The 22,404-nt window shown below is 37.3% G+C and overlaps 1 protein-coding gene across 1 annotated transcript in view; it reads left to right on the top strand.

Annotated features, from left to right (window-relative positions):
- LOC143407899 (EGF-like and EMI domain-containing protein 1) overlaps window positions 1-22,404 on the top strand; it is a 607,825-nt gene that overhangs the window by 519,502 nt on the left and 65,919 nt on the right. Inside the window, exons 12-16 of the mRNA XM_077110345.1 lie at window positions 2,092-2,220; window positions 3,650-3,778; window positions 7,063-7,197; window positions 8,928-8,995; window positions 10,836-10,967. Coding sequence (XP_076966460.1) covers window positions 2,092-2,220; window positions 3,650-3,778; window positions 7,063-7,197; window positions 8,928-8,995; window positions 10,836-10,967 — 593 coding nt within the window. The remainder of the gene's footprint in view (window positions 1-2,091; window positions 2,221-3,649; window positions 3,779-7,062; window positions 7,198-8,927; window positions 8,996-10,835; window positions 10,968-22,404) is intronic.

The following is a 22,404-nucleotide window of genomic DNA, read 5'->3' as shown; positions in this document are numbered from 1 at the left end:
AACAAACTTTTTAAAAATTGATATTGGGACACCCAGCTATACAGCTATATTGAACTGTAATTGGACATGCTCAATTATATAAAATTGGAATTAAGAAAATGTTTTTGCATGACTGTTAAGAAGTGAGCACTTACCTTATATTGTAAGCTGTGTTAATAAATATGCATCTTTGGAACACTTGATCCTAACATGGTAGCATGATAAATAAAACTAAAAATTTCCATGCCAAATACATCAAAATAAGACGTTTCCAAAATAAATTGAATATAGAAATATTACAATTGAGCTGGCTGATTAAAATAAAGATAGGATGGCCCCTTTGGCTTTGGAAACCTTGAGCATCTTCTGTATACTCATGAGGTCCTAAAAAGGGGAGTCTACTTATGAAAGAAACCTATGACTTATTAGCATTTTCTCTTCATCCTCTTTCAACATTCTTGCAAAAATGAAAACAAAACAATCCAAATCCATCTATCAGTAATGAAAAAAAAAAGGTTCACTAATTCATTAATAAGAGGGTTTGGGGATATTAAAAATTCCTATAAATTATAATACATAGAGTTGATCAATCAATCATTACCCATATTTTTTAAGATTATCAGCTTTGAAAACACAGCAAGGGAAACAACAACAACAAAAAAGCATTCATCAGGGATCTAGAAAGTAGGCTTTCCCATAGGTTAGATTTTCTGACCCAATATCTTTAATGTTCTATTATGAAAATATCTATTTTGGCTTCTCAGGAATTTCTCTAATGAATTATAATGAAACATTTTTAAGACTATCACATATTTAATTTTAATAGCATATTTTTAGAACCCCGTGCCTTCTGAAGAAATTTCATGCTGAAATCATTTATTATTGTGAGATTATCTTGTGGTTAGGGAAGAAAAGAATCATTTCATATGGCAGATGAATGGACTAGATGGAAGGGAAGGTTTATGATGTCTTCCAAATCATCCAGCTATGGCTAGGGACACGTCTTCCAATTCTTTTCTCCAGATCTTTGTTCTATTGGGTGCTAATGAAATATTTGGCAAATCCTTGTATTTTATGATATAATATTCGGCTTCATGGGGCAGTGCCAGATAATAGTGTAGGTTTGCCTGTATTGATGACTTGCTATAATCCAGATGCTGTGGAATCTACTGAGAATTCTTCAGCTTCATTTCACAGGTGTATTTTTTTAAACTGTCCCTTCTATAGTTGCTGTGAGAATTCAGACACTTATTACATACAGATTAATAATGTAGAACTCAATGAATGTTCATTTCTAGTCTCTGTGTCTTCTCTTCCTTTGTTTTCCTCTTTTTTTTTTTTTTATATCCTTGCCCTTTTATAGTAGATTGTGCAAAGAAAAGGTGAATAAGAAACTGAGTTCCACGTTGGCATCTGGAATAGTGGGGGAGGGGTGGACGGAGGCAATAATGTAAATGTAGTTTTGTAATATTTAGCCTATTATGGTAAAATTTCAATTAAAATGATTGCTAAAATTACCTCAACAACTGTATTTACTCAAGTTCAAATAAAACCAGACATTTTTCTCAAAGTATTTTTTTATTCAAATACTAAACACCTCCCCCAAAACCAACAAACCCGACAAAACTATTGTTTGCTTAACTTCATCAATCTTTGACTATGCCAAGTACCCTGGGACCCTCAAGAGAACCTTAGCTGCATTCATTTCTGGTTAAAAAATAAATGGCACTTTTTAATGTGTTTTCTTTCCATTTTTCAAAATAGAAGATACAGTTTGTTTCTCATTAAGGTTAGTTGGAGTGGTGCAGCAAAGGTGTCTGGGCAGCTCTGGAAAGGGAGAGCTAGAGTTTAAGGAAAGAGGTAAATTTCACATTTGAACCTTGTTAGCATTTCTTTCACTCATCATTATTTTAACTAGCTGCATCAGTAATTCCCCCAGGAATGATTATGCCATATGAACTAGGAATATGCTGGAGATTTTTTCCTGGGTCTGCAAACTAGTGAGATTGTAATTACTTGGTATCCATCATAATAGATGAGCTTTTCTTCCCCTCCATTTGTAATGCAAGAGGTATGTTACACCCCTTGTTTGTCTTTCTATTTTCTTCACAGCTTGTGCCCCAGGGACAAATGGGAAAGAGTGTGACAGCATCTGCAAGTGTCAGAATGGAGGCACCTGTGATCTTCTGACTGGACGGTGCCAGTGCCCCCCAGGGGTTCATGGGAAGACTTGCGAAGATGGTAGGAATATCTGTGCTAGTCACATGAGAACCTTTTTCTTGAGGTTTCTAATGGAAATAAACTGAGTCAAAGTTTCATCTGCATTTTTCAAAGGCAGCCTTTACTGATGAAGTCAAAGGCTGTGTCTATATATACAAGATGCAATGGCTTTGACTGATGCCATATGTAAGGGAACAATATAATTGATAATTAAATTGCCAACTGTGATCTAAGCAGGATGAATCTTGAGACAAAGAAAGCATTTTTTTCCTGCTGAGCAAAAAGTTGAGTTTGTGTCCATATATGCCTAGGTGTGTGTGTGAGTGTGTGTGTGTGTGTGTGTGTGTGTGTGTGTGTGTTTTATAGTATAATATAATACACTATGTTTTGGATGTAGAACCTGGGAAGACTTGATTTGCTTTGCATAGTGAAAGAAAGAGCAATGTAATTTCCAAGGCAAACTGGGAGGGAGAGAGATGAAAGTCAGGAAAAAAAAGGAGAGGAGGGAGAGAGGAAAGGAGAAATGGATACAAATCTCACAAAGTGCCAATGAGTGCTGTGTATGGATTTTTCATGGAAACCAGTGAAAAGGCCACATTTCCTACATGGGTTGATGAAGCACAAAAATAAAGACATTGCTTGTATAGACACAAGAGCTGAAGGCAGAGAGTCAGCAAGGATGTATGTCTCCAGGGATTGCCAGAAATCATGGGGAGTTTATTAGATTCTCACAGACCACAGATCTGGGAAGACGGAAACCAAATTTACTTCACTTTCAGAGGTACAGGAAGGCTTCTGCTAGCATTCCACTTGCATATATATCCCTGTGAGCCATGTTTGTTTGTCTATTTTAAAAATATACTAAGTGGTTGCAAAGAACTGTGCCTAGTACTATATGATATGATAACAAAAATGGAAAAGGAAAGTTCCTGGTCCCTCCATGTGGAGCCTGTGGTCTTGTCCAAGACAAGCATAGATATTACAAATTTATTAATGCATGGCTGGAAGTGAGACCATAAGGACAGGCCCACTGTGTGATGGAAGAGACTTCTGGAGAAGTAATACTTAAGCACAAGTCTGCAGAATGAAAGGAGGAGACAAGGGAAAAGCAAGGGGCTAGCTTTCTAGACCAAGCCAGGAAGATGTGCAATGCACTTCAGAACCCCAAGAAGGAGGAGCAAAGGCAGTTGAGGAGATAGTAGTGCAACTTGAGCTCCCCCAGCACAGGGCTTGCAGTGCTGAGTCGGGTTTGGAACCTGTAGCAGTGGCAAGTCGCCGCAGGGTATTAAGCAGAGAATGCAGCATCATGTCTGTGATTTTCAAAATATCTCTCTAGCCTCAGTCCAGCCAGCTTGGAAATGTCTTCAGTGTCTCAATTTCATACAGCAACAGCTCTAGCAGGGTTTGCATATGGGTTAATGTTTTCTTTGTTTGTCCTTTCACCCTCCAGGATGCCCAAAAGGGTTCTTTGGGAAAAACTGCAGAAGAAAATGTAACTGTGCCAACAACGGCCATTGCCACAGGATATTTGGTTCCTGTATGTGTGAGGCAGGGCGCTATGGGAGATTTTGTCATCTGAGTAAGTCACAAACACCAGTTGCTTTCTATGCGAAGCAGGGTGGCTCAAAATGTATGGGGAATATATCAGACAAAGAGGAGTAAGAACATAGTGTGTGTGTGTGTGTGTGTGTGTGTGTGTGTGTGTATGATTGTGTTCTAGCTTTTATTTAATTTCTTTATAGAATCTAGATAAATGAAAATATTTCTGATCTTAACTTTTATTCTAATTAATATTTCCTTAAATTATTTTTAATTTTTCACATTTTTTTCTAGTTAATATTTCTCTCAAGTATTGAGAAAGGATTGTTAATAGTTTGGTTAAGAGGACATGTGACACTTTACAGGAGTTTAATATCAAGGGCCAAGAATGAGTCTCTTTCTGGGATCTAGCTCCAAATATTTACTTCCTCAAGTTTCTAAAAGAGGCTCTTCATTTTCCATCCTCCTTATTGATCACATTTTTCAAAGGGACCCACTTCTCCAGAAATTTCTTCTGACTGAATGTCAGTGTCTCAGTCTGTTTGGACTGTTATAACAGAATGGTGTAAATCAGAAAACTTGCATACATCAGAAATGTACTTAGTACTGGAGGTTGGGTAGTCCCACCACAAAGCCCTGTGTGGATTCCAGGTCTCCATCTCCTGAAGCCTGCTGGTTCATGGTCAATGCCTTTTGCTGTGTCCTCATATGGCAGGACAAGGAAATTGGCTTGTGGGCCTCTTCTATAAGAGCAGGAATCCCCCACTCATGACTCACCTTCAAGACCTCACTCCCACCCACCATCCCTGGGAGTAGGTTTCAACATATGAATTTTAGGAGGACACAAACATACATACCATTGCACTGAACAGTATCATGACCACCTCTTCATAACAGACAGTTTTTAGAGTTTTATAGTCTATCTATAGTTGAATATCCATGAGTCTTATCTATTTATAAAAGGTATGTACCTGGAAAATACAGAGTCAGTGGTGAATACTCCAATATGAAAGCCAATGGAGGGATCATAGGAAACTCAACTTGAATCATGAGGAATGGTTAGGCTTAAATAAACAAAATAGAAGAGACAGGGGTAAAGCATGGGTAAATTTGAACAATGGTGATGGCTTGTTCCAAAATATCATATATCTCATGCCCAGTAAAGAAGGGCCTAGAAACAAAGATAGTTTGTTTCTATTATTGTTTCTGAAATGTAGCAAGATATGTAACCCCATATTTAGTAATAGGGTTTTTTTGGTTTTTTAAATCTTGGGGATTGCTTAACCACTGAACCACATCCTCAGCTCTTTTTTTTTTTTTTTTTTTTTTGTATTTTGAGACAGGCTCTCACTAAGTTAATTATGGCCTCACTAAGTTCTGAATCTGGCTTTGAATTTGAAATCCTCTTGCCTCAGCCTCCTGAGCTGCTAGGGTTACAGGCATGTACCATTGTGCCTGGCTAGTAATAGTTTTTGAATATTTGACAAGATAATATCAGATGTTTTGGCACAAAAATTAATCATAAAACATCTGAAATGAAAACTTACAGAGCTAATTTGTCAGAAACATCTAAAGTTAAAGTTTTAGTTTTAAATATCAACCTAGCATATTTTTATTCCTTTTCATGCTATCAGGTTTGTTGTTACTAGTGGTGGTTAGCATTTTGAATGTGACCATCTTCAAGTTGATTGAAGTCCAATTTCAGGGTTTTAGCAGGGTTATGATCCCTCTGAAGAGGCTAGGGAAGGATCTAGACCTCCCAGCTTCTAGTAGATCCTCGTCCTGCAGCAGCATAACCCAGTCTTCATATGCTCTTCTCCCCATGCGCATGTCTCTGTGGACAGATTTCTCCATTTATAAACATACTAGTCACCTTCAATTAAAGGCCATCTTATTCTAACTTCACTTATCATAACTTCACCAATTACATCTGCAATTTCCAAATAAGGTCACATTCTAAGATCCAGAGAATTAGGACTTCAACATATGAATTTTTGGAAGATACATTTTAATATATAACAAACCCTGAATAAGCACTTGGTTGCCAATACAGGTTACTTCTACTTTCTCTTTTTTTCCAAACGTATTGCTACAATTATATGTTCTTAATATACCCAAATGTCAAATTTATGCATTCCACTGTGCCTGAGTTGTCCCAGGAGCCACAAATCTATATGCTGAATCAGGTAGAGTAATACATAAAAGTCAATCTAGGGGGAGTATTCTGAGATGACAAAAAAAAAAAAAAAGACTTCTATCAGGGCCGACTGAAGTCTGAGAAACCCTGGGGCTTGGAGGGTCTGAGAAAGAATTACAGACTTGAACATCATAGAAAATGTGACAGGGGAATCATGAACAATTTTGAGAACAAAGTTCTGTTAATAATTTTGTTTTGCCTCAGTGGTAACCGAGTGTCCCTGGCAAGTGGCACTAGGATCATCCTAGGTGGTACCTTTATAACCACTGCTTTGAATGATCTCTACTTGTCCCTCTCCATCTACCACCAAGTGGAGTGGTGTGTTTTGTTTTCTGCAAGCAACTTTCTGTAGCAAAGCCCATAAAGACACACAAAACAATTACCTTGAGCCTGGAGGGCACTTGAAAGGATCTCTCATTTGATAAGTCCCTTGAACATCTGTAATAGGGAAGAAATGAAGTCAGAGAAACATTTTGGAAAGGGAAATGAATTATTCTAGTAACTCCTCAGAAGGGGAACTACAGGTATGTTTTCTTAAATGCAAAAATGGGACTTTTTCCAATTTGGGATTCCAATGCTGACGACCATCCCTAAAACTCAATGGCAGGGGGAAGATAATATGACATGAGGGCAAGCACCATTTGCCAAAGATGTAGTCAAGATTACACTACTGTCACTGTGAAAGCTCTGTGCTATCTGCATGATGTAAAATTTTTTTCCGATTACCATATAATGAAGGGGAGTGAAAACAATGGCAAGCCTTCACATAAATGCTTGTCCATCATCTCCATGCTGCGGCAGGATGGCTATGGGTCCTGGCAGCCGCAGCAGTCCTTGGAGAATATTAACTATGGGCACCAGTGGAGCACATTGAGAAGCAATTTCTCTCCTGGAAGCACCAAAGCCTTTTAAGTAGTTTAGGCTTCACTGTTCATGTCCAGTTGCCAAAAAGCAAATGAATTGTCTGATTTGAAAGACATTTGTTTCCTTATTTTATTTTGGCAGTCAGGATGATCCCCTGTTTTCCTCATAATCAGGCCCCACAGAACGACATGCCTGTGCACTAACAATTTAAAATAAACAAAGCGTGGTTTTCAGGTGACCGTTTTGCTTCAATCTGCTCACAGACTGTCCCAAGGGGGCCTACGGAGCTGGCTGCTCTTTGGAATGTCAGTGTGTGGAGGAGAACACCCTGGAATGCAGTGCCAAAAATGGTAGTTGCACCTGCAGATCTGGTTACCAAGGCAACAGATGCCAGAAAGGTACAATCTGATGATAGATTTTTCTTTCTTCTCTAATAATAACGCTCAGCCTTTGTTCAGCATCATATGATCATTAATTAGTTAATCCACCAGTGTCCTCAGGTGGTGTGGTATGCTTTATTAATCCCCTATTTGCAGGTGAGGAAACTGAGACACAGGGCAATAAAGTTATTTAACCTTGTCTTCTCAGATTCTGTTATAAGCAATCACCTTACTGACTTGAGAAGGGAGGAAAGATCATATTATATAGTATCTTGTCCAGAAAAAAAGATGAGAGCTACTTGTGTCCATTTCTTTGGACTGAACTAATCAACCAAGAACACTGCTGGCTTCCTGAATTAAAGAGTTATTCTTTCTATATCTAAAAATGGGTCACTCAAACAAATAAAATGCAAAGATACTTAATTGTGGAAAATTTAAAATGTCTATCAGTATTGTCCTTTCTCAAATTTCTAGATATTACATAATTTTTAAATTTAAGCTACAAATAGAAAGGTTTGTGTATAGCATAATTTCAATTATAAATGTTATTTTTGTGTGTGCATTTGTGTTTGTGTGTGTGTGTGTGTGTGTGTGTGTGTGTGTGTGTGTTTGCATGAAAATTTGAAAGACAGGGTCCCAAGATGTCAGTGATTTTGTTTCTGGATTGTGGACTCATGGAATGCTCCTCCTCAGGTTGTTCAGGGCATTTTTGTGTGTGTGTTTTCAAAGCCTCATGTCACCTTTGCACCGAATTTTATCAGTCCCACCCTACCTAACATTGCAACCTGCAAGTTTCCCTGAACATTTTTCTTTCTCTCTCATGCTTATCATACTCTAATAGGCCACATATTCTAATTATATATTGTCTAATACATATTGCCTGTCCTTCCCTGCTAAAATATGAACCCCATGTGGGAAGAGTATCTGCAATTTTATGCCAGTATCCCTAAACTCCTAGAGCAGTCCTGACATAGAGATGTTTCCCATTAAATGATTTCTTAAATTAATACATAAATATGCATAGTTATTTTATCATTTATTCATTTTTTTCTTATATGGTGGATAAAGCCCTAGTTACTATTTTATTCAGAGGAAATTATCACAGCATTTTTTCTCTTTCATACAAAATACTGAGCATACCACAAAAAAAATTATCATAACTAATGATAAGTTATGATACTTTTTGCCTTTGCAGGACCCAAAGGGCAATGTTGTTTAAAACTGAGAGAAGATAATGGGTTTCAAAGGAAGCCATCATGTACCAAGTTTACTTACAAAGGGAAGCACTGAAATTGACAGTTTTTCTTGACCCTCTTGTATCCTCAACTGCTCCTTATACTGCAGTCTTCAGAGAGTCTAAAAGGCTTTTCTGGAGCTGAATGAGAAGGGGAGTGTGACTTTGTTCTGGGTTATTCTGTGCCTGTGGAACTGAAGCATGTCAGCAGTAATGTCTGTCTGAATTTTGTGGAGAGTGAACTCTTCAGATAACTGGGTTGTGAGTTTCTAGGTAATGGGGAAAGGAACCTGGGGATATCATCACATATCACATGAACGTGTTTAAAATGGTATAAGTGGGTCTTGTGTCACTCTCTAAATCTCTTGCCTCAACTGATTTTTAAACCCAGAGTTGGCCCTTTCTTTCTTTCCCCACTGGAGAAGCCATGCCCTGGAAGCTCATGCCCAAGGAGATAATACCACATCCACACACCTGGGTAAATTTAATTTATTCTGATAACATTTTCTTAAAGCAGCAGCTGAATATACTTTATTGGAAAATGCTTCTGAGATTCCCACTGTGAAAGAAAATGAGTTGAAAGTATATGTAAATCAGCAAAATAGAGAGGTCACCATAATCTCTGGAAAACATATTATTTTTCAATCAGATAACTTTGTCCAATTCTGATATTTTTGTCTAACCACAAAATGAAATTATGAATCAGACTGGAGCGGGTGAATGGGCTTGCCATGATTGGCAGCTGAAATCAAGGCAAAAAGAGCTCTTTAAGAGTTGTGCATGATGAAAATCAGGCCTGTTGTTTTTCTTTTTTCCTTTTTAAAAGAGTGAAGTAGCCCAAGTGCTCCTAGAGCCAGACAGATCCTTAAAAATCTTAACTCCAGACCTGTGTCTAGATTGCAGATGAATAGTTAATTAAAGACTTCAAATTGTTTCAATGGCACTAATGAACAGTATTCTCCACAATCAACACCGGTCCTTATTTAGCTTATCAGCAGTGACTTCTAAGAACAGAGGAGCTGGTTTCTTCAACTAACCTGTGAAATACCAAAAAAAGAAATATCAAAAAAAGAAAAGAAAGGAAAAAAGGTTCTTTTTTAAAAGCAGCCAATGTCTTTGGCTTCTATATTCATTAGTTTATAGCCAGGAGTATTTTGGACCCCAGCTACCTGTAGAGGACCCTCTGGGCCAGCAAATCCCTTAAGTCCATTTAAGGTGGTCCATAACAACCTTCATGTCATAATAAGAATGACTGATTATTGTTAAAGTAGTTCCACGTTAGGTGAACTTTGAAATTTGAACTCTCGTGGGTCTCTAAGGGCAGGATAATTGACTCTGAAGGTCCTGAGTACTTAGTATAGCTGGGAAAGCTGACTGCAGTGGCTGAAGGCTCCAGTTTCAGAAGCCAGATGGTCTGGGTTCAAATCCTGCCTTTGCTACTCTCTAGCTTGGTAAAGGAGTAGGTCACTTAACCTCTCATTTAAAAAGAAAATAAGGAGTAGGTCACTTAACCTGTCATGTACAAAGAAAATAAAGTGATCATGGGGAAAATTTTATGGAAATATAAGCTAATTTACATAAAGTGCTTGGTGCAGAGTAAGTGATCAACAGATCAGATACTAACATCCCAGAAAATAATTCACTCTGCCCAGTTCAGAAGATACTTCATGATTCGATTTCAATTGCTGTGACTTTCTATAATTACCATATGTTTTGGAAAATTTCACCATTTTTTCCCTGTGTTAAAAGAATGCTTCCCACTAGGTTTCTAATTCCAGTGATTTTGATGGCCGAGCATATGCTGAGACCTCTGAGTCTCAGTGTTGATACAGCTTCAACTGTCCTTTTCTAGTTCAAGGGCATTCAACAAAGAAGCACACAATTTCTCTTGAGTGCATTGTATACTTTCATAAAATCCACAATTTGCAAACCTCTGGTGTGATTATTCTGACTTAGGAAAAAAAAAAGAAAAACAAAGACTGGGAGCAAAGGATTGAGGCAAGCATTTGGGGGCAACTTCCCGAGCACCATGCCTCCTTTACAAATTACATCTCATTTTCATGTTTTGTTCTGTGCAACTGCCTCCAAAGATATATATCAAAATTGCTTCCATTGTTACTGTCTGAAAAACTACATTTTCAGCAAAAAGCCAACCACTGTATCTGTGTTTCCAAAGTGACAAGATAGAGCATCATGTTGATTTCTTCAGGGAATATTTTTGGAAGTGCTATAAATCCTCAGAGGCTACTAGAATGTTTCTTTCTTTACAGCTCAGACACACGCACATGTGCGCGCGCGCGCGCACACACACACACACACACACACACACTCACACATTTGCCAACTCACTTAGGCAACAGTAGAAATCTGGGACCATCTTGAGCTTTATTGCAAGTCTTTCTTTCTCTCTCTATTTCACAAGCCTGCCCTGATGGCCTCTGGGGACCAGAATGCAGGTTCTCCTGTGGACCCTGTGAAAATGGAGGTCAGTGTGACAAAGAAACTGGAAACTGTACCTGTGCTCCTGGTTACATGGGAAAATCCTGCACAATGTGTAAGTAATAAACCTAGAAAGGAGACCCAACAGAGTCAATAAAATTGTTGGCTTTATAAATGCTTTTCTTATTGACTGCTATACAAGGTGTTGCTGTTAGATAGCTGTTCCAGCTATCATTGTACAACAACCCACCCCAATACTTTGTGGCTTAAAACAATAATTTATCATTTCTCTTGATCCTGTGGGTTGATGAGATGGCTCTCACTGCTAGTCGTTCATGCATCAATCTTGTGGCTATTTCAGGAAGTTGATCAGCTGGGAACAATTGGGCTTCTCAACCATGCCACCTGGCCTTTCCTCTGCATAGCATTTCTATGAGGTTCCCTTGGACTTCCTCCTCACACAGCAGTGTCAGGACAACACTCCAAGAAGGAGCATACAGAAAGCGTGAGAGCAGAAGCTACAGATGTCTCAAAGTGTAGCCACAGAAGCCACACATTATTATTTCTACCGCATTCCACTGTTTAAAGCAAATCATGAGGCAAGCCAGAGTTAGGGGGAGGAGAAAGAGGTTCTAACTCCTGATGCAGAGGAGTAGCAAAATTTCATTGCCAGAGACTTGCAAACTGGGAGAAATGGTTGCAGTCATTCAGGGAACCAATCTCCCAGAGTATAGTAGTTAATGTTATACTGAAATGCATTTTAAGAAATTCTAGACTAGGATTATCATTCTTGACAGAATGGGAGCAGATTATAAACTGCTAAAAAGTGATTAGCTAAATTGAACCTGTTTAAAAGTGATCTGTTGATCACTTACTCTGCACCAAGCACTTTATGTAAATTAGCTTATATTTCCATAAAATTTTCCCCATGATCACTTTATTTTCTTTGTACATGAGAGGTTAAGTGACCTACTCCTTTACCATACCCTCTTCTGATTGTGATTCTTACCTACACCTAAGCTAACCCCCACTGCCTTATCTTCTCTGACCCATCCACAGTGAAACAGAGTAGCTTGAGAGCTGGAGAAAAGCTGTGGACTGGATGATAATGATGGCATTTTCCACATTACTATTGCAACTTTGTCTAATAAAGATTATCAAAACTCTATTGTTTGTGATTAGCTATCATTTGGCAAAGTGTGGGCTGTATCTGAATGAGTTCTGAGGGCTTAGGACTTTCTATAAACAAACAATTAAAACCAGAAATATAAACTGTAAATATAAAATATAGTACAGGAGAGTATTTAGCACAGAGCTAATCATCTGATCATTTGGGGAAATACATTACTACCCCTAAGGATAACCCTCAAGCAGAATTGACAGGACAGGTCTTTGCCTGACAGTTTTTCTGTATATAACTAGACAGTTTTTATTTCAGGACCATCATTCTGGCACTGTTGACAATCATCTCAAATAGTATAGAAGTTTACCAGAGCAGCAGTTGACTATCCCTAACCTACTTGTTTGCTTAAAAAAAAAAAAAAAAAAAAAAAGATTTAAAGGTAAGAATTTACATATTCAAAAGTTAGTTCCTTGCTCTTTCCACAGCGCAGTGACATTTTCTCTTGTCTAACTCAACATTAATGGAGTTATTATTAAGCAGATAGTAATAAAATTTACATTGTTTCAATTGTCAGGTGATATAAATAGATTATTTAAAAACAAGGAAAAGATAAACTGCTCATTCTCTCAAATATTAATTTTAATAGTTGTGCTGTGTTATAATGCTTCCATCCTAGTATTTCAAACCCCAAGAGAATATTTTATGATAGTCCTGAGAAATTTGTGGTGAAAAGCAATGGTTGTTTAAATTGTATTGGCAAGCTGATTATGATACATGTACTGAATTGACTAGACCAAAAGTGCCCTAACTCCTGGTCCAGTTCAGTTTTAGTGAGACATGCTATTATCTGATTTTAATCACAGAAACACAAACACGTATTATATAATCACCGTAATAAGTTATTTAGGAAAATGAGTGCAACTGAATGATAGAACTCATAAAAAATGCTTCACACATACTTCACAAATACTATGTATGGCATTTTTTAAAAGGCTTGTATTTGAAGAAAAACATACAACATATCTCTAAATACCCTGGTATGGTGCTCACAGAATTTTAAAACCTACTTACTCTGCATAATGAACTGTAAAAACACTTACAGGCAATACAAAGTAATATTTTTTATAGACAGGAGAGACCAAAAAGCTATTTCTAAAGTTATTGGCTTTGTAAAAATTCCATTGTTTGGAAGTTATAAATACACATACTTGAGAAATTTTTCTTTTAAAAAATATTTTATTTTACTGGTAGGAAACCCTCTAGATTATGTCTTATGCTGGTTAATGTTTTATGCGAATGTGTGGGTTTTGTGGGTTTTTTTCTTCTTCCTGCATGGTGTGTGTGGCACAGGGAGGTGGATGGCTTCCCAGGCCCTCACACCTTGGGAAAAGTGCCACCTCTGGGAAGGGCACTGTAGCTTTCTATCAGGCCTTTTATCAAATAATCAGAGAAGTGGTCCTAGCTTTTTCTTTATCCTGACGTTATTTCTCATAGCAAAAGTACAAAATGGAAACAGCCTAAATATCCATCCAAGGGGAGAATGATTAAACCATTATATAATACATCTGTGGACTATTCTTAGGGGGTTAGGATTCGTGTTTTTTGATAAATGTTTATTGTCAGGAGAATTGACGTTAACTCCTGTATATAGAGAATGATCCAAATTTATGAGAACACGAACCTATGGAAAATTGTAGTAGAAAGGGCAGCTGTTGTTAACAGTGGCTGTGGGTGAGTATTTTTCTCCTTTATACGTTTCTGTCTTTTCCATATATACTGCCTTACAGTTTTTCCTTGGAAAAGTTGTTAATGTAAAAAGTAGTAAGGTAGTGAATACCAGTGCGCAATGTTTGTCATTACTTAAAGTAGCCTTTAAGAACCTTCACTGTTCCCATGACAGTGAATACCAGTCTCACTGAACTTGCTCTTTTAATTGAAGTCCAATTTTCTCTGTTTTGTTGTGAATGTTGAACACAGTCCATCAATACTACCAAAACTTAAAAAAATAAAAAATAAAAAACCTTAGTAGTATGTCCCCTGAACATTTGTTTCCTTTGCCTTTCTTCAGAAATTCGATTTTCTATCTCTTAGTCATTTTGCTAATATATCTCTGATTTTTGCCATGTTTTTCATAAACCTTTATAAAATAGGCCTCTGAACTACTAAAGTGGAGTGACAGAGAATAGGGAAAAGATATAAGGAGGGAGATTCTAATAACAATACAACCATGTTTCCAACATCACTAGGTGAAACTTCATGGAAATCATATTGAACACAGGTCTAAGTTCCCAGTGGAAAGCTGGTAAATATTTAACAACTGGCTGTCTGAAATATAAAAAACCTGGGTTGTAGCGTTCGCCTATTTCCATGGTGTAATACTCCCACCGTGGTCATTTCAAGCAACCAATGTGATGTCAAATGGCTTACAAAATTCCTGAAAATTTAACGGTAGGTGTCCCAAGCTGGTAGTAATGGTTCCAACAAACTACTGGCTGACAAACATTGTGTTCTGAATACACAAAATGATTTCATGACCTTTACTTTCTCCTTCGGTATTAAGAAATGATTACTTTTCAGGTAGTGGTTTTACATTGCTCTTTCTAAACAGCTAACCAGTTAGACCTTTCTGGTTGAATTAACCAACAAATAGCTCCAACCAACAAAAAATTGGCTATTTAGCTAGTCTAGTTTATTTTTAAGACAAAAATCAATTGTTTGAACCCATATAAGATTCAAAAAAAAACCACCAAAAAAAATATTGAGCTGGAAACAGAGCCTTATTTATCCTTTTTTCTAGAATTCATGTAAAATTCTCATCTAGAGGGATCGTTTGTTTCTTTTAACCACCTATAAGCTATTTTCAATTTCTACTACACCCACCACAAACCAGGGCTGGCATTTTCTTTATGACACATTGTTATTAAAAAAAAGAAGAAAGAAAGGACAGTTATCTAAAGTAGAAGAAAAAGAAAAGATCATATGTAAAATCAACAAAAGAAGAATAAAAAGAAAAACTTAAGAAGAACAATTAAAAGTCCTCAGTACCTCCAAAAACAAAGAAGTGAGATGCAACAAAAAGCCTCTCTTTCTCTGAAGCCATTGCAAATCTGATTTTTAAAGTTGCCGTAAAATAAATTGTATTTAAATAATACATCGCCCATCCTTTCCCGCAGTGAGATGCATTTCCCTTACCAATCTGGTTCTCAGCAGGCGGGCCAGCCTGATGAAGTATCAGCAAAATGTCAGCTCCCACAGAGAAGTGCGACAGAGGCGACACTGAAGCAGTGACAGGCCTTTCAAGAAGCTATTGTGCAAATTCGGTTTTGAAATAGGGATGTGGTTGAGGACGGATGGGTATGTCATTACCAAGGCGTTCATCTCCCCATCATCAGGAGGCAGAGAAGGGAGTCCTGGAGCAGCTGATGTGCAGACATTAAGTTGAGGGATTGGTGGAGCTGGTCTCGAGGAGATTTGTCTTTATATCTGTATTTTTGAAAAGTTAATATTCAAATTAGCTTGCCTTTTTAACATGTACACATTGAATGCAACCTAAGAGCAGTCTCACCCCTACTGGATGAGCTTCCATCCTGTTAGATCATTAAGAACAAAGTTCATCTTGTCATTCCTTAATAACCCTCATTGACTTATACTATACACAAGAAGTGACAATACCATAATATTAAAGGCTCATCATCAACCTGTCCCTCACCTCATGTTGACCACTCTCACATAGAACCCACCTATTCAATCATAGGACCCACCACTGTGCTTCCAGAGATGACCCTCATACTTCAGCCCTGAATTCCCCCCAAGCACCGTGTACATTTAAAATACGGTACCATAGTTCATTGTTCTTTACTAAATATCTTTTCTCCATTATAATTGCTGGCTAAATTTCTTCAAGGAGTTTTATTTTTTAGTCCCATGCAAACAGACCAAACCATGAAATTTCTTTCTTCCATAACATCCCTGATCATAGTGTATGATAATTTGATAATTAGTTGTTGGTTTGTGCATGATGAAGGCTATCATTCTTTTTTTTTTTTTTTTTTTTTTGGTACTCTTCAGCTCTCTCTGTACATGAGATGCTTCATTTTATGGGCTTGATTCAATTAAGAACATTCTTAACAACTTAGTAAAGAAGGTTGGGCTTTAAGTTTCATAGAAATAACTCACCGCATACAAAGGAGACCTGAGAAACACCAAGATTACTGTACTTCTGGATATCATGTGCCGTAGGTTGAATTATTAGACCTGTTAAGATGGTTAAGGGGGAGAGAGGAAAAGGAAGTTGTAGCTTATGCCCAGCACCACAGCTTCACTGGATTCAACTTCCTTTCTTTAATTGCAGAAGCTTTTTCAATGTTTTAGAAGACAAGGGTGAAGTTTGTTTTTTGTTGTGTTTTGTTTTATACTGGGGATTGAACCCAGGGGCACTTTACCATAGAGCTACATCCTCAACCTGTTTTTATTTTTTTTATTTTTGAGACAGGGTCCCATTAAGTTGCTGAGGCTGACTTTGAACTTGCAATCCTCCCGTCTCAGCCTCCTGAGCCACTGGGATTGTAGGTGTGTACCACTGCACCCAGCTTGTGGTCAAGTTTTTATGATCCCTTAGCTTTTCTCTGAAGATTCTTGACTCATTTCCTTCTATACACACCTTCAGTGTATGCATTCTCTTCTTTAAAATAAAATAGCCATCTTAGATCAATGAATAAATGTCTCTGGCTCTTAGTGAAAAGAAAGGAAAGGAAAGTTTCATTTAGGCAATAATATATATAATATATAGTTCAATTGTAGTAAATAATAACACTATATGGTCAATAGAAACTCATGTAGCATAGTGATAATACATTACTCAAAGCTCTTGTTAACTGAGCTCCAACTCTGTTATCTATGGTGCTGGGTGTTTTCCATTAGATTTCTCACTTAATCCTCAGAACAGGCATCTGAATTTGGTATTCATCTACCCTCATTTTATGAACAAGGAATCCAAATCAAGGGAACATTAAGTGACTTTGCTGCAATAATATAATTAGTAATTCTGAACTAGAGAATCAGAGAAGCACATATCGACATGACACATTTGTGCAATGAAATAACATGTGATACTGTAGCTACCTGCCTGGGAATTTTAGAGGAAAAGAAAAATTTTCATGAAAGTATTCCATAGAAAACCCAGAATAGTCAAGAAGTTCAATGAATGTTTTTCTCTTTTGAACCCCACATATGTAGGCTGCCAAACGTTGACATAGTCCAGAGCATTGTTGGAATGTCAAGGGCCAAGAGAGTGTTCTCAGTTTACTGAAGGAGAGAGGACTTTTGTTTGTCTGTATGCAGCATGCCCAATCTATTTCTACAGCCGAAGTTGCTACTGTACCTCACTAGTAATGACAGTTCTCAGAGAAACCATGATGCCAGCCAGTGTACCTGCCTGTCCAACTGGACCCAGACTGATGACAGATGCTGTAAATCAGGAGCTGATCATAAATCCTGTTCTTCATCTAGCATAAATAACGACCTGACGAATTTTCTCCACATTCTGCAGATGCTGAGTGGTCCCGATTCTCTTTATTTTTATCTTAACTGTGTTTAAAATTCTCTTTGTGTGTTGGTAAATATTGTTGGCTAGCTGCCTCCAGTAATCCATGATTACTCTTGCTTCTGGCTTCCAGAGTCCTGTGTTGAATATTTGGCAGAGTATAAAATAAGTTCTGAGTCATCCAGAAGTTTTACCCTCTAATACACACACCTTTCATAGGGGTATAGGCACAAATCCTTTATGTGTTCTTAGTTGGGCTCATGGTCTACTGTGTCTTGCAATTTTTATCTACTTGGGACTGAATATTCATTTTTACTTCTTTGGCTTGTATTCATTCTTGTACTATAATTCCTTAGTATGCAAATATATAAGGACTAGTCTGACATTAGAGGAAACTTCTTTCTCTGTCATTTGATTTTCCTTTTGCTGTTGTTGCCACTGTTTCCAAATATCATTGTTTCTTTTGCAAGCAGAGATTTTTAACAAGGTCCATATGGTGGAGAATTTTGCAGAATGCATTGAAGGTGAATAAAGTCTCTGGTCATAGTATTCATTAAGGTTTAATTTTGTGATTGTCTATTGAGACTTCTGTATCCATGTAATTTGCTTGGTGCTATATGGATTACTAAAAACGATAAGACATCTTCTTACCCTCAAGGAATTTATGCAGAATTTAGTGAATAAGAAAGATATATAAATTACTAATTTTAATTATATTGTAAAAGAGGATAAGATAATAGATGTGTGATAGAAGGCTATGATCAATCCCACTAGGGGGATACCTGAAGTCTTTCTTGAAAAGGTGGGCTATCAGCTAAACCATAAAGGGTAGGTTAAAAAAAAAAAAAAAAAAACTTGAAGTGTGGGCAAGTATAAAGTTCATCTCAGGTAGTCATAAGAGCACAAACCAAGTGGTGTTAAATGGTACAGATGTTAGAGTAAGACAGGATCTAGGTTTGAGTGTGCTGAGAAATTAAGGAAGTAATAAGGAAAATCTAAAGCTTTGGAGAAATAAATGAATATTACCTCAAGTTGTGGTGTGCAGCCTGTCTTTGTGTATCTGCTCCACCCGGCCTCCATATGGATTCGTTTTTCTCTACTTCTGAATGAGTATCCAGAAAGATACCAAGACTTTGCTAGTAATTCTCAATTGTGATTGTGTAATTAAAAAGTATAATTCTCTTACTGTAGAGGGGACCTGCTGCGGGAGCCTGAGGGAGGCAGCTCAGAAGTCCCCACTCTGGATCCTTGTGGTCTTGCTCAACAGGATTCCATGCAAGACAGGACACTTAGTAAAAGAATAGCACTTTATTAGAAGGCAGAAGAACAGGGAGAAAGAGGACCCTCTCAGAGAGGAGGGTAAGTCAGGGGTTTTTAAGGATTTCTAAGTCTCATTTTTGTTGCCTTGATTTCTCATAGACCCTCAATCTATATATTGCCCTTTGAATAGCCCTCAGCAAACCTTTTTTATTTTTATTTTTTTTTATTGGTAAGGGTCTGAGATATCCTAGTCTCCAGGAGTGGTTGGGGGTGGTTTTGACATAATTTTTGTGATAATGGAACATCCTGGCCACCTGAAAGATGGGACATAAAGTTGAAACAATAGTTTTTCTTAAGGGCATGTAATTAATTATGGCTGGGGGAGATTTTGACATACCAGGACCCCATCTTCCAGGTACTTGCCTGTCCCATAAGGCTCCCTGTGGTTTTCAGTCACCCTTCCTGCCCTTTCCCCATTCACCTACCACTATGCGATCAAAACTTCAATTTCAAATCTAACTTAAAGCTTATTCCTTGTCTAGTGCAAGCCTAATGCACACTCAGAAGTGAGAAAGGGAAATGGTGGGGCTCTGTACTCTATCCTCGCACTGTTCTTTTTCTCTACCCTTTTTGGTGGCATTTGGCCTATAGAAAATGTTCTATGGGAGGCTGGGGTTGTGGCTCAGCAGTAGAGCGCTTGTCTCGCACGCGTGGGACCTGGGTTCAATCCTCAGCACCATGTAAAAAATAAATGAGTGAAATAAAGGTATTGTGAATAAATATTTTTTAAAAATGTTCTATGGTTGATAGAACACTCTGTAGTCTGTCCTCTTCAAATGAAAGTTATATATCAGCTCATAGATCTCCCAGTTTCCAGAAGGCATGGGACAAGTTTTCAAAGTGGTTTTCTCAAAACCCTCTGCACCTGGCTTAAGGCAAGAAGAAAGTACTGTGTGGAGAACGGAGAAGGAAGGTAGCAATCCTTGGACAACTGAATGATGCTATTTGGCATGGTAATGAACACCTGCACCTAGAAACCAGACTTCCTAACCTCTTATACCCTGGCTTCTCTACTTCAGCTGTTTCATTAGGGAATTACTTAATTTGTCTTAATTTCCTCATCCATAAAATGGAATTAATAAAGCACTTATCAGATTCTCATAAAGATCAAATAGGTTAATATATGTTGTACCCTTGGAAGAGCATTTAGCACATAATTTAGACACAAAAAAAAATAGAAAAGAAAATACTAGATTAGCTCTTCTTAGTAAGACCCAAATAAATGATCTGTCACACATTAAGTCTCTCATGCAAATCTGGGCCCAAAGAAAATTTCATTTTGTAGCCTGCTATCTAGTCATTACTTTTTAAATCCTCATTATAATCTCATGAAGTAGATAATATTGTGACATCATTTCCAGGTAAGGGAAATGAGGCACAGGGAGGCTACTTGGTAAGTAAGTAAGAAAGTTGGGATTGAAACCCAACATTTTGATTCCAATGACTAATTTTAACCATTATGAAATATTACCTATCAAAAAACCCTATAAATTCAGAGAGAGAGAGAAAACAAAGTTAAATGAATACATACAGAAGATGAAAAATGACTAAAATGTTAAGCCATACAACAAACAAAGAAGGTGATGTTAAAGACCAAAAATGAAAAATATTTGGTTAATGTAGTTTGAGTTATGCTTAACAGGACATGTGTGAACAATACTTTGTTGGAAAAATCAGAACCTAAGAATTCAAAAGAAAAGACAGAACTAGAAGTAAGGGTAGGAGAACTTTCCATATGGAGATGGGTTTAATGGGATGACTAAGCAGAGAACTCTAAGGGGATGTCAAGAGGACTGTGAGCACCATCTCAGTGACTTCCTAAATTTGAGACGATGCTCAGAAAGGGAAACCAATGAATGAAACTAAGATTTACTTAGAGCAGAAGAAACTAAAAGCCAAATTTGGCTTGCAGGTGTGTTATAAATGGCAGGCAAATTCCTTCAAAATAGGTGATTCACTATTTTAAGATCAAAATATGTGATATGAACACTGGGCCTCATCCCTGGGTGGGCGTGAATAGCTCCTTTCAACCAGCTGTTCAGGGGTGGGAACTCTCCAGATGGGGTAGTAAAGGTGCTCTGGCAGGTTCACAGGCTGAGACTCCCCTGCTGACTCCTATGTGTTACCTGGCCCCTGGGACCTGTGTTTGTGGTTCCTGCTTTAGAAAAAGGGAAGAGGAAATAGAAAAACTCAGAGATGTAATTCCAGAGAAGAAAGCCTTCCAAGAAAAAACTACAATCACAGTCTCACATACTGCTTAAAAAAAGAAAAGAAAAAAGAAGGACAAGTGAAGAACTTGAGATTTAGTACATAGTAGTTTTCAAAAAAAGAACAACAACAACAAAAGACACAACATGAAATGCAGGTTGGGATTAAAAAATGAATGGAAAGCAAAGAGATAAAAATAGCACCAATAGACTACTCTTTCAGAAAGTTTGATAGTAAATGATAAAAATGGTTGATTCTTTTTTTTTTTTTTTCTCTACTAACAAAATGCTTAAAATTTTCATTTCTTGACAAGATACATTATCCCTCCTGGTCATCAGCATACATCACTTATCTACTGATGAATCTTATTCAGTCTGGATCTCTCTTGTTTTAGAAGGTCATCATAGACAGAAGGTTTCAGAAGCCATGAGAGTTATTAGTGCTAAAACAAAGTTAAATATTTAAAAATTTCTTTCTACATGAAGCTTGCAAAGAAAATATTCAAATAATTCTACTGATGGATACTTCTAGAAATAATTTTCAACCCATTGAACTTTTCTCTCCATGTCACATTTAATATATCCACGCCCCCCATTTGCTCCCCACATACACACATGTCATATTTATATTAGGCATTCTAAGTAACAACTTTTGGTCATTTTAATGTCTCTAAAATTAAAGAATGCCTTACAACTGATAGCAATACATCCCTATATTTATAATTTTCTAATATAATCCATTTTCTAGGAATACCTTGAAGCAAAGTGTTTATGACTACGTTACAAATAATTTCAATCTCCTGGGCCCAGAGGGAGATAGAATGTGAAGGGAAAATCAGTTGAAGTATGTGTATTTAATCAATTTTCAAACAGTTTGAAGTGGTTCAATTTTAAATGCCTGATTGATCATAGTAGTTATTTTCAAGTTGAAATAAATAACTGCTTGTTGGCTTCAGAGACAATAGTGATACTCATTCTGAGATATCTGTATTTGCTTTTTTTTTCCCTCTATAATAAAAATGACAGGTCCAAGAAACTGGAAACAAAATATCCTTCTGCTATTTTAAGATGCTGTCGATCTTACTAACTGTGTTTTTGTGCCATCATTAATCAATTGTCTGAATACGGAGAAGAAAGGGAAGGAAGCCTGCAGACCACTTAATGTGCCTTCCTTTAGCGCAGTGGCAAAGTGCTCTGACTTCCTGCTTGTCTACCTTTGTGAGAGTATCCACATAATTAATGTGTTTTGGAAGCTCACCCTGCAACTTTTCAAATCTTGAAGAAGCAGCTCTGCAATGTCATTGAAATTGCTGATATATTCCCTCAGGGATAATGTGTGTGAGCTATCATCAGAAAATTA

Source organism: Callospermophilus lateralis, chromosome 10 (assembly GCF_048772815.1).
Source record: "Callospermophilus lateralis isolate mCalLat2 chromosome 10, mCalLat2.hap1, whole genome shotgun sequence".
Taxonomy (NCBI): Eukaryota; Metazoa; Chordata; class Mammalia; order Rodentia; family Sciuridae; genus Callospermophilus; species Callospermophilus lateralis.
This window is presented reverse-complemented; position numbering and strand designations above follow the sequence as displayed.